The sequence below is a fragment of the Heptranchias perlo genome, chromosome 8 (genome assembly GCF_035084215.1).
Source record: "Heptranchias perlo isolate sHepPer1 chromosome 8, sHepPer1.hap1, whole genome shotgun sequence".
NCBI classification, from domain to species: Eukaryota; Metazoa; Chordata; class Chondrichthyes; order Hexanchiformes; family Hexanchidae; genus Heptranchias; species Heptranchias perlo.
Genome location: NC_090332.1, coordinates 27,567,463 through 27,579,872, shown reverse-complemented (window position 1 = coordinate 27,579,872; position 12,410 = coordinate 27,567,463). Strand labels below are relative to the sequence as shown.

Sequence of the window (12,410 nt, the reverse complement as noted above, 5' to 3'; positions counted from 1 at the left end):
ACGTTTTGGCTACATTCAGCTTCTCTCGCTGCCCTTTTTCAAATCTATTTATGTTCTTTCCACATAAATTCTTCTGTGAATTTTGTGCTGATCAACATGAGGGATGTTAGCGTTGGGAATTAGAACTCTGTCCATTTTGGTACCCAGTATCAGCATCAAGCACTCCCAAATGTAGAATGATTAGGGCACGGCAAAGTTCTCTTTAATCTCTCCTCAACAATATGCCTCAGCCCCTGAGAAATGCATTATCCCTGATGCATCAGTATAACATTTTGCATTTCCCACAACAGCCTTTCCCGTGGTCTGTCTGAGTGAGATTGCCAATTTAGTGCTAATTATGGGTAGTTTTGTGCTGTGGGACCATACTCATTAGGTACTGGATTGAGACTGCCCAAACTCATTTTATATGTAGGACCCTTACAGCTAGCAGACAGGCGAAACTTTCATCCCATCAGTCTGAGCTGGTTTTGGCCCAGGTCCCAGAAGTGAAAGGCCTATTGATACTTAAAGTCTCTTTTGTCTTGCTTTCACTTGGCATCCTCATGCATTATAGGAGATTTTTTTCTTTTCTTCTCTCATTTATTTCTCTTTTTTCTTCTGTTGTTCTTTTGTTTTTATTTCCTTCTACATCTTTCCAGAATTTCATTTCCTCAGGTATCTATATTTCAGTTTCTCTTGTCTCTTTCATTGCTAAGAACATAAAAATGTATTACTGTACTAGAAAAGCTCATTCAGCATATTCACCTTACTGTAAAGTCTAACTCCTGTTTCAGGATATCCACCTTCTTGTCCAATGCCCTTTCACAGTCTCCAATTTCATTTTCCTTTTCTAAATGTTTTTTTCACTCTTTCATTTTGTTACCTATTCCCATTTCATCTTTTTGCTTCTATTGTTTCCATAATTTTTTTTCCTTCTTTAATTTCTTAACCTTTATAATGATGCATCTCCAGGGAATTCTGTACACACTCATCTGGCCATTTTTTGATTCACATCCATGAGGCTCAAGAATCATTTAATATTACATGTTTAGATAATATTACTGAGCTATCTGGAATAGCTTTATTACTGTAATGTTTATATATATATATGTATTTGTAGATGTATAATTATAGATATAAATAATTACTAAAACATTACTTATTTTCTGTCTCCTCACTCGCATTTTTGTTCTTCCACATTCTCACTTCTGTTAACAAGAAGTTATACTCCTATAACACCTTTAACATAATGAAACATCCCACACTGCTTTACAAAGATGTAGTCAGACAGCAAGGAGGAACTGGGAAATGACTAGCAGGTAACCAAAGGCATGGTTAAAGATTATAGGTTTTAAAGGTGGGCAGAGATGTTCAAAGGGATTTAAGGAGGGAATTTCAGAATGCAGTTCCATGATGGCTGAAGGCTCTGAGATCAATTCCCTTTGTAGTAAAAGTTTCAGGCCTTTCTAAAAGCTTCATTGGGAAAAAGGTCTGTTCTCAGCTGGCACGAGCTGGCTGAGGCTGACCGGTATGATTCCTAGGGAAACCAGTATCTCTCCCAGACACAACCCCTTGGCGTGATAGGGGGGGGGGGGTGGTTGGAAGATCTGCCCATGGATCCCTCCCCCACTCAAATTTAAAGAAGCAGTGCAAAGTGTGGTGGAATCCTGGCAGAACATGCTACTACCCTGAAATTCCTGACACCACTTGAGCGGAAATCTTACTTTCTGCCCTCTCCAGCCCCAGGAATTTCAAGGCCTTTATGTTCTTTTGAGCTGAATCTGTTGCCTCTGGACTATGAAATGTGGAGAAAAAGATAATTTTCCAGTGGATTACACATAATGAATGATCTTATTGGAGGGAGGGGCAGGATAATTGCTACTCTTTCTGCAGTTTTAATTCCTTACATCTATATTGTGGTTCATTTAATTTCTTTCAGCTATGTCTTTCTTTCTACAGTTTCTCTCTTTACCTTTCTTTTCTTATCTTTGTTTTTGTTTCTCCAATTCTTTTATTCTTTTTTTAAATCTTATTTTCTTGCTTTACCCTTGTCTATTTCTTCACATTTATTTATTTTAACTTTTTTCTGTTTCTACTTTATAATTTTTTTTGTTTTGCATTATTGTTATTTTTCTTTTCCTTTCATCTCTTCAGATCTTATTTTTGACTTTTCTGTCAGTATCTTTCATAGTTTCTTTCCACCGATTTGCATTTCTTCTAAGCTATTCTATTTTCAACCGTGGTATCTCCCAGCAGTAATTTCCCACTACTGTGATTAATTGTTGCCCCCGAAACTAGGTTTTAGGCTGCTACCTGACAGTCTTTTTAACCCAGGGTCTGTTTGTTTCTAGGAGGAAAACATAATTTCTCTCACGTTTTGTGATTTGACCTTCTGGAGTCATTTTTGTCATTTTATCTGTGTCTTTATGATGAACAGTCAGCCTAGTGTCTTTCTTGAGTGCTTGCTTAACTTGCTGACATAGTTCCCTTCCCTCTCACACCTGTGCACACACTACCAATACTGCTCATTGTACTTGAGCACAGACAGGTTTACCACAGTACTTTGCTAATCAATTAGCACTGTATTATAGATAGAGGGAGCATGTTGGGAACTGCAGCCTAGCACTACCAGAACCTCTAAATATTAGGGCTGCTACTGAAAAGAAAGCAATTTCTGGAAGAGGGTGCTTAAGCAAAAACAGCAGAGGCTCAGCCCCCCCCCCCCACCCCCACAGCCCTTTCTGGCATTGTCATTGCCACCTGCTTAAAAAAAAGTATGTAGAATATTTGCAGACTTTTTCAGCTCGGTGCTGTTAACTTCACTTTGACAGCACTGCAACATCTTGACTTTATTTACATTACATTCCAGATATGTGCCACATTAGACAGCCTTTCATTGCATTTTAATGTGTGTAGTCTACCAACCTCTAACATAATCTATAGTGTTAGAACTTATATAATAAAATGGGAAATGACAGATCAAATTATGTTAGTTAATAACACATTTGTACAGACTGGTTGTATTTAGTCATATTATGTTCAGTAACTGATATGCAGTATCACATAATTTATCTATGCTATTAACCTATACTGAATGCAACTTGTAAGTCTTTTGCATTTAAAAATAATTATTGTAAAAAATACTCAAAATAAATTAATTTTAGTTTTTTAAGAATTAGCACATTACCAAATAAATATTTGTTCCTTATCTCTGATCCAAATTGGCAACAATTACCATTAAATTTACTCATTCTTTTGAAGTAGGGTTTCTGACTGACAGAAGGCTTAATAATGTGAACATGGTCATCTTACAACTTTTTGTTTATTACATTTTATTCTTTGCTCTAAGGTCCCCAGCTTATTAACTATTTGCTGCTCAAGAGGAAAGATAGACAAATTGATCACTTTTCTCTGCCCATAGTGCTCAGTGAATAGCCACGCAGCTATTAGGAGATGCGAGAAAGTGAGTTGAGGTCAGTCACCTATTATTGTCCCTTCCTGTGCATGAGCACCTGGCCTCCAGTTGGGCTGCACTAGGATATACTTTAGCTGATATTATACCACACTTCATAAGCTGGGTATATGCCATATGAAAAAAAATGTGTTTACCCAACTTGGTGGAAGTTCACCACTAATGACCAGTTCCAGAGATTAACACACATTTGATAAAAATGGAAAACTAGGTGGTATCTTATAGGTTGCACTATTTCACCCATTCTTACCTAGATGGGTTTAAATTGATTGGCCAACAGTCTGAAAGTGCCTGGATTTGCTTCCAACTAAAATGATCAAATCAAACAGTTCAATTATTTGTGTTTTTTTAACGCCAGATCTGAAAACTGAGAACCTTACACACTGTACTGATAATTAGTATATAAGTATAAAGTCCAAAATGTCAAGATGAAATTCTGGGTTCCAGAACTATTAAAATACTCAGTAATCCCATAATGCAAATGTTTTCTAACATGGTCTGACAATGTAATTTTGTGGTAATTAATGAACTAGAAAGGACTAGTAAAAACTGAGCATATTTTTCCCCAGATAATTTGCTTGTACCAACACCTACTTTCCTAGTGTTGGTACCAATGCAAATCAGTAACTGGCCAGATACCTAAAAGCAGTTGCTGATTTACTATTTTTCTCTTTTTTTTGGTGTAGTTTGCTAAAAAAAACCTTGTTTACTCGAATCTTAAGGCTGAAACAAGTAGTTGCTTTGTTGCTCCAGCCAATGTGCTTTAAAAGAACAGCTGTCAGATAACAACTGCTTATCGTATCAAAGTATGAAATACTGAACTCCGTTGCAGTATGTGATAATTATATTGACCCTGTATAAAAAATCTGAGTTGTATTTCAATGCAACTTATTACAGGATAAATTCAGCAGTGCTGAGTAAAACTGATATAATTTGATATTCTTATATTGTTTGAACACACCAGATCATTATTCTTATTTTAAGAAAATGGTTATCCCATGACAAGTTCTCTGAAAGCTCTAAACTAAATCTGATACTTTTCCCCCTACAATTATGTACATTGAAATATGTTGTTATGAATTTGCTTTGTGCTCATAGAATTAACAATGCTGGTGATAGGAAAATTAATCTCCCCCAATTACATTTTGTGGCAGTCCACACTACTTCTAGGTCATGTACAGAATGGTGTGGGTGTAGGTCAGTACTACAGTAGACATTGCGGAAAAGCTGGCATTGGTAAGGACACATGTATCATAAAGGGACAGTACATCATTTATACAGCAGATGCGCACTCTAAATACAACTGCTATACCTATCAGAGATACTGGAGAAATGAATACTAGTGTCCCCCCCATCAGCAATGCATCATGTCCTGCCCTCAAAATAGCAGTTCCTCTGCTTTGGTGACCATATATAGTGTTGCTTTACAGCATCCATGTACAGGAGTTAAGAGGCTGATCAATACACCAGCCATTGGGCAATGCTAAGAGGAAATTTTCAACTTTTAATCCAGTGAGTACTAAAGGCACCTTCACATACCATATAACCAATTATTTTAGCGAGTGGTTATTTTTGCAAGTTTTTTTTTAATCATTAAAATGACAACTATTTCTGTTCACTATAATTAATAATTGTGGCCAATTATGTTTGAATGTTGGCTTCTGATACATTGACCAATCAACAGTATTATTGTGCTTGCTTTCTGTGGTACTAGATTTTGCTGCCGTGCTTTGAATGCAATTGCTTCCAATCACAAAGTTTGCTACGGGTAGCTACAGGGAGTCAGAGAGCAACTCACTTCAACAAAAAAAAAACAGATTCCAGTGGTGATGGCCATGTATATAAAATGTTAATAGCCAATATTTGCATATGTTTTTCTCCCTTTTGAAAATCACTAAAATATGAGATGCTAATATTTCACTGCCACCACCGTGTAACAGTAAAATTTGTGCCTCACCAAAATAATTCACTATAAAGTAGTTTCTTCTATTATGTAGCCTACATTCCAACGTCACAGAAACATCCTGTATTGCAATATATGACCACAATTTTTCTGCATATCCTCAACTAATGACTTGAACATGTTGTTTGGGCTTTTCAAACAGTATAATTTTTCTCTAATTCTCTAAAAACTCTTGTGCCTTATCCTAGATGTTACATTTATAGTAAATGATACACATTATACAGGAAATTGTGTTCCCTCACATTTTCCTTAAAGTCATTTCTTTTCCAGCATTTTCATGAACTGAGCCAATAATGAGGCAACTGTCGTGATCTGCAACCGTTAGTTTGGTTAAGAAAGAGTCTGAAAGAAATTGTGTTGAACCCCTGAGCCAAGGCCCACTGCAGTCCACAGCATATTCATTAGGATTCCAATAATGAATGCCACCGACAAACTTGCTGTCCCTTTGATTCTTTCATTTCAGTCCAATGGTTCAGTTCTTCCTCACCTGAGCTGTTGAGGCCTAGTGAAATCCAGCCAATCATTTCCTTGCGTTTCATGCTCCGTTTGTTATACACAGACAGTATGAGTGTCACATCGGAAAGCTGAAACAATGCTACCTGAAAAATGAACGTTTCTTTGTACACAGGATTTGGCTGGCCTCGACGGATGGACGTCTTACATTTGGACATCTCCTGACCCATAGAATTCAGTAATGTTAACTTGACATAAGTGTCTGGAAAACAATTTGGTTTAACAGCGGCATCAGAAGCAAGAAAACACTCTTTTTATAATCGCTATATTGCTACCAATATCAAACACTTAGCAAGCTTCCACTAGCCACAACACTTGGTAAGCATACTAGTCAGTCTCCATAACGGAATATACAATACATTGAAGAAATGAAAAGGTATGCCTAAAAGGCAGCAGAGGTGATGAAAATGAATCAGGAACAAGGGGCAACAGGGAGCACAGAGAATGCCATCAAAACAATTTGGCATGGGATGGACATTAAGTATAGCAATGCTGGAACAACAATCTCTCCATGGTTTTTTTTAGTTTTTGTTTAAATTCTGAACTAACTGGCAACAGTTATGAAGAAAATAAATTTGTTGTTATGTGAAAATAACTGAACCTATTTGAGAAACATTATGAACTTGAATCTTGATGAATCTGAATGTCCATTTCTGAATGTTGGGCATAACCTTTTTCTTGCAGTAATTTATTGTCTTTTTTTCCAATTTTGTACCGATCAAGGTGAGGGTTGACAGTGCTCAGAAATGTTAAATTTTCCTCTTTGTCGACAGTCATATATCATCAGGCATTCACAGCATAGGCTTCATTCAATAAACAACTCTCCTATCCTGGGTCAGCCCTAACTTCAGAAGAGCACTGTGAAATTTTCATTTCAAAATGGGCTTCCTGAGTGAGATTGCTAGTATTGTGCCAATTACTGCTGCATTTCAGATAGTTTTCTGCTGTGGATTATACCTGTGCTACATTGAAACTGCCCAAATTTACTTCATGTAGAACCTTTAACAGCAATCAGTCTGTACTGGATTTAAACACGGGTCCCAGAATTAAAAAGATGGTATACTAACATAATATGCTCATTAGGGCAACCTTTACTTTAAAAAGGAAGAAAAGCTATTTTGTCTTTGATATTCCTCATACATAGAAATTACAAAACAGAAACACAATATTCAGCCCCATCAGTCTGTGTTGGTGTATATCCTCTACATGAGTAGTCCGAATCCCCTGTGCCTGCTCTGTTTTCATATCCCTTTAATCCCATTTCACAATCACCAACCTATTCTTAAATGTTAACTTTGCTGCCCATTACTTGCCTGAAAAGTGGTCGACCAGCAGAGGAAAATCTGGTGGCCACTTTGGACAATTATTTGCATGCCTGATTCAATTTTCAGGCAGGTCTATAAATGGGCGGCCAGCACTCCCATCCAAAACAGGTGGGAGGCTGTTTAAATATGCAAATCAGGATCCAGTTATACTAGGCATTGAGTGGTCTAATCAGTGATGCTTAAAGGGACTGCTGCCGGCCACTCAGGTTTTTTAAAAAGATATTTGTGCAGCCAGGAGAAGCGTTCCACTCACTGCCGGCCCATTGTCATCCTCCCTTCAGGACCCTCTCCCCCAAAACAGGCCCTATTAGCCGGCTGGCTTAGTGGAGTAGCTGCCTGACTTTCTGCTGCCCGAAACTGTCGAGCTGCAGCTCGCCAGTAATATTCAAATAAGGCCCGAACCTGAAAATGGTTCGAGCCTCTCGACTGTGGCCTTGAGTGGGTGCCGCAGGTGCATCACCAACATCATGCCCATTTTGGACCTAAGTTGAAAATCCACCCTGTCATAGTCTCTGCTTCGATCACTAATTCTGGTAGTGCATTCCAAAGCCTCACAACCCTCTGTATAAAGAGATTTCTCCTGCTCTCTATCTTAATTCTCTTACATTTAATGTTATATTATGTCTTCTCATTCTAAACCCCTCAGTCACTAGAAACAGTCTGTTTCTATTAACATTGGCCCATCCCTTCATAATTTTAAACACCTCTTCATCTGTACTTTTTAGAAGAAAGGTAGCAACTGAACTAAATAATAGTTTTCTATTGCCAAAATATAAATATTATTGTGATTTATTTTATTTTTAATTTATTGCTCTATCCCTCCTGACTTTCAGTAATGTCCATTGGAGAAAGCTTTTTTGTTTGCCTGATCTGGTGGAGTTCAGCTGGCTACTTGAGCTGGTTTTCAGAATGTGAGCAGTTGTAATTTGGCAGAACCACAGTTTCGGGGCAAATTGTCACTTACCCTACTTGGATCTAGCTATCAAGAACATGGTTTTCCTAGTTTTACCTGCAATTTCCTAATTTTGGCACCATTTCCCACAATGAGTCACAGACTTAATTATAAAGTACATTTGGATTTGAACTCTGCTAATCTCAGTGTTTTGGTGATACATTATATTGTGACTGTTGGGGGGCGATTTTAACCTAACCTGGCTGTCGGGAAACTGACGGGATTGGGTGCAACGCCGGTTTTACACCCTGCCCGATTTTATTCTCCATTGAAGACAATTGAGAGCAATATTGGGCGAGGTGTAAAACTGGCCAATCCCCAGGGTTTCCCGCCTGGTTAGTTAGGTTAAAATTACCCCCTTGGTTTCAATTTTCTGGATGACTAATTCATCCAGATTATCTAGTAATTTTGTTTAGAATTTCTAGGTTTTCTAATTTGCAACCATTCATTATTAAAAATAAATTGTCAATCGTGGTTTACCATGTTCGACCAGATAATCACATTGTGATTCAAGGCATAAAACTCCAATGGACCAGATCACATTAATTCTATGAAATGCTGATCAGGGCACAAAACTTAAATGCAAGTTCTGAATCCAAGCATGAGACATTCCCAGTTCTGAATCTTCAAAATATTAAATTGGGTCAAACAACTGTCAAACATCACCCACAGAGAGCAGCACATTTTAGAAATTGTGTTAAATATATACACAGTTGTATTAAATATTTTCTGTTTTAATTTGGCAACTATTAAATAGTTAAATAAATTATTCATTCACAAATAATTAGGCAATAAAAGATTTGTCAACTATCTGCATCTGGAGCTTTATAAAAATCCTGATCAAACCCATTCAATTTCTTGGCAAAGCAGATATGCGTTTGTCAGAGTTCAGCAGCATCTTTGCTTTTAATTTAAAAACCACTAAACTTCTAATATTCTCATTCTATATACAGTAGTGATGCATAGAACTTTGTACCTAGTCTGAATGACCTTCCCCACATCTTTTTCCATAAGGAGAGATGGTTAGTTCCAGCAGTATAGTTTATCCTGATCACAGAAAATAACATTAGTTAAGTCTCTTTTAGTAAGCCAGCGCAAATGGTGGACAGCTTCACTGCTGGCAAGTTTCTTTCACATGAAAGAGACAAGAGCCACTAATAGCGATCCTGTACTGCAACTCACCTCGGATTATATAAACCTGCCCACCTATCAAGTGTTTTAGACAACAGAACAGTCCATCTGACAACAGGGGGTGGAAAGCAGTAAAAGAGATAATGGCCAGATGTCAATAGTTGGGTGAGAAAGGGTCATAGGTCAAAAGTTAAAACGAGGAACACTGTTTACTGCAGTGGTAAAAATACAAGAGCTTAACAGTTTAGTAACAAGAAAGAGTTCAACAGAGAGGGTTATTAGTATCCTTATGTAATGACACAATTTTTCATTATCATGCCACAAAAGTGCACACTTACAATTTTTTAGAAATGTAATTACTTTGCAATCTCAGTATATTACTACCTCTTCCCTCTTCATAAACAAGAAAGTCATAGGCCCTTGTTTCCCTCGTATTGCATAGTGACATCACATTGCCCACTTTATTGACCACTATGTCAAAATCTGGAACTAATTTTCTTTTTCATAAAGTGAAGTGAGTTTGTGATTTGTCTGGCTAACAGATATCAAACTAAAACATGGGGCCCAATATTAGGAGCGAGGCGAGTTGGCAGCGGGGGGTTGACTGGGCGCATGGGTAACGCTGCAGTGAAATCGGTGGTTTTGGCACGTGATCGTAAGTAAATTGAAGCCATTTACCTTGGCTTCTGGGTTTCGCGCTGGAAAGCTGCGCAGCGGGCGGACTGCGCACCTGCATCATAGGCTGTCAGCTGGAGGAGCCCTATTTAAAGGAGCAGTCCTCCACTGACGGATGCTGCAGAAAATAGGCAAAATTACAGCATGGAGCAGCCTAGGGGGAAGGCTGCTCCCAGGTTTAATGATGCCTCACTCTAGGTCTTACTGGATGGGGTGAGAAGGAGGAGGAGGAGGAGAAGGAGGGAGATCTTCCACCCGGCGGACGGGAGGAAGTGGCCTGCCTCTGCCACCACAAAGGCCTGGCTCAAGGTGGCAGAGGAGGTCACCAGCACCACCAACATATCACGCACCTGCATACAGTGCAGGAGGCGCTTCAATGTCCTAACCAGGTCAGCTGAAGTGAGTACCCTTATTCATTTCCTTACACTCCGTCTGCCACATCACCGCCCCCACCCCACATCTCCTTCTGCACTGCCAACACTACTCTATCTCATCACTTCTCACACCCACTGAACCCTCATCCTCATCTTACCTGCACTTTCTCACCTCCCCAGTACTCATTCCACCACTACCACTCAACCCAATCCTCATACAATCTCATGGCTCTGTTTCATACTCATCCTCTCATGCATCTCTTTCACGGTCAGCCTCACCCAACCTGCCACTACCTGTGCTGCAGCCACAGGGCATGCATCACGTATGTGTAGTAGGAGGCATAAGGCAAACGTGTCGTGAGCATGAAGGGGATGCACAAGGGTGTTTGAGGGTTTATCATGGTTTTTACTTATATTTGATTTCTGATCAACTCACATTACATATTATATTGTCACCACTACTGCCACGTCTTGGCCATTCTTGACTGGCTTGTGCAATAAGGCCCTTTTATGAGGTTCTCCATGAACATTCTTCATGCCACCCATTGGGTCACCCTACAGTGGGTGTATGTGTAGTTGCACGACTACTTTGTGCAGGTGCCTGTTGCGCAGCACTGTGTTGTGTAGCTCCACGTGACGGAGGTGGACGGCGTGCCTGGCGAGGCTGGTGATGTTGCTCGTCCTCCAATGGAGTGATGAATGCAGCTATGGAAACCCCCCCCATTCTGATGGTGTGAGTGTGAGGGGGTCCGCAAGGTAGGTAAATGTGTTTGGACAGCAGAGTTTAGGGTATTATGTAATAATTTTGAGTGTGGAGATAACGGTGTGGCAGGCAAAACTTTGTCTGAGGTGACAAGAGTGCCCTGCTGCAATGAATGAGGTACTCCTCCCAACTGTCAAGGAATCCTCTGCATCTCCCAATGGCTGCTGACTGAAACACGTCTGCAACAACAGGGAGTGTTTCCCACAGCATGGGAAACACGCTGAGGAGAGTCCAAAATCCCATCCCTGCTAAAATCTCTTCCCAATGAGGATTGTCAACGACCTCAAGTACCTCCATAACTATCTAAACTGTCATCCTGCCGGCTTTAATTGCCGGTGGGAGTCCCGCATGCGGGGGCTGCGCGCGCACCGATTTGCGTCATTGGGGAACCCGGAAGTGGGCGGGTTAGAGCCAGGCTCCGGACCCACTCCGGGATTCCCCAATTTTAGGAACCCCCACGCCACGAACGCACCCACTCGGCCATCCTAAAATTGACCCCATGATCTTTTCTGTGAACATTTAGGACGGGCCTTCAAATGTCACTTGAAGTGGGTTAACAAGTCCTTTTGAGATATATAAATTTTCAGAATGAGTTTCTTGTCAAGTGCAGTTTGTTTCTACACACAGTAATAGTGCAACAATTACAAACTTTAATGGTACAAGCAATGGGAAAAGAGTGTTAACTTTGAACTTTTCACCTCAGGCCATGTAGTGTAAAATGTTAGCGAGTTACATGACCAATCCAACAAAATAGGTTTCAAAAAAAGGTTACTTCAGGTACATGACTGAAAAAAGGCTGAAGTAAGCAAAATGATGCAGGAAAAAATGATAATGATCAAATTGAAAACAGTCAGATAGTCAAATATAGACAAATGTCGCTGTTACTTAGTAAGAAAATTGTTGCACTTCCACTGTTTTTATAAAACATGATGCTTATATCTATATAATAAAATACTAAAAGAATTGTTATCTACAGTCTGATGCACACAACAATAGTTTTACTAACTTCCAGTGGCTTTACCTCTGAGTGCCAGTATAACATAAAAAATCAATGTTTATTGCGAAAGGCAAACTTTTTCAAAACTTTTGCCAATTTATCAAAGTTCAATTTTCTACAATTTGCCTACAAATTATTTTCAGAATTATTGCAGAAAAATCCAATTATATGCAAAAAAAATTGCATTTTTGTAGATTGTAAAACCATTTTTCGGAATCAGAACCGAAGTCAGTAAAAAGTCAATGGGTTAAATAATATGGCTCGAA

At 39.2% G+C, this 12,410-nt stretch overlaps 1 protein-coding gene across 1 annotated transcript in view; it reads right to left on the bottom strand.

Annotated features, from left to right (window-relative positions):
- Positions 1-5,529: 5,529 nt before the first annotated feature.
- syt14a (synaptotagmin XIVa) overlaps positions 5,530-12,410 on the bottom strand; it is a 104,172-nt gene continuing 97,291 nt past the window's right edge. Inside the window, exon 6 of the mRNA XM_067988313.1 lies at positions 5,530-6,129. Coding sequence (XP_067844414.1) covers positions 5,816-6,129 — 314 coding nt within the window. The 3' untranslated portion in view covers positions 5,530-5,815. The remainder of the gene's footprint in view (positions 6,130-12,410) is intronic.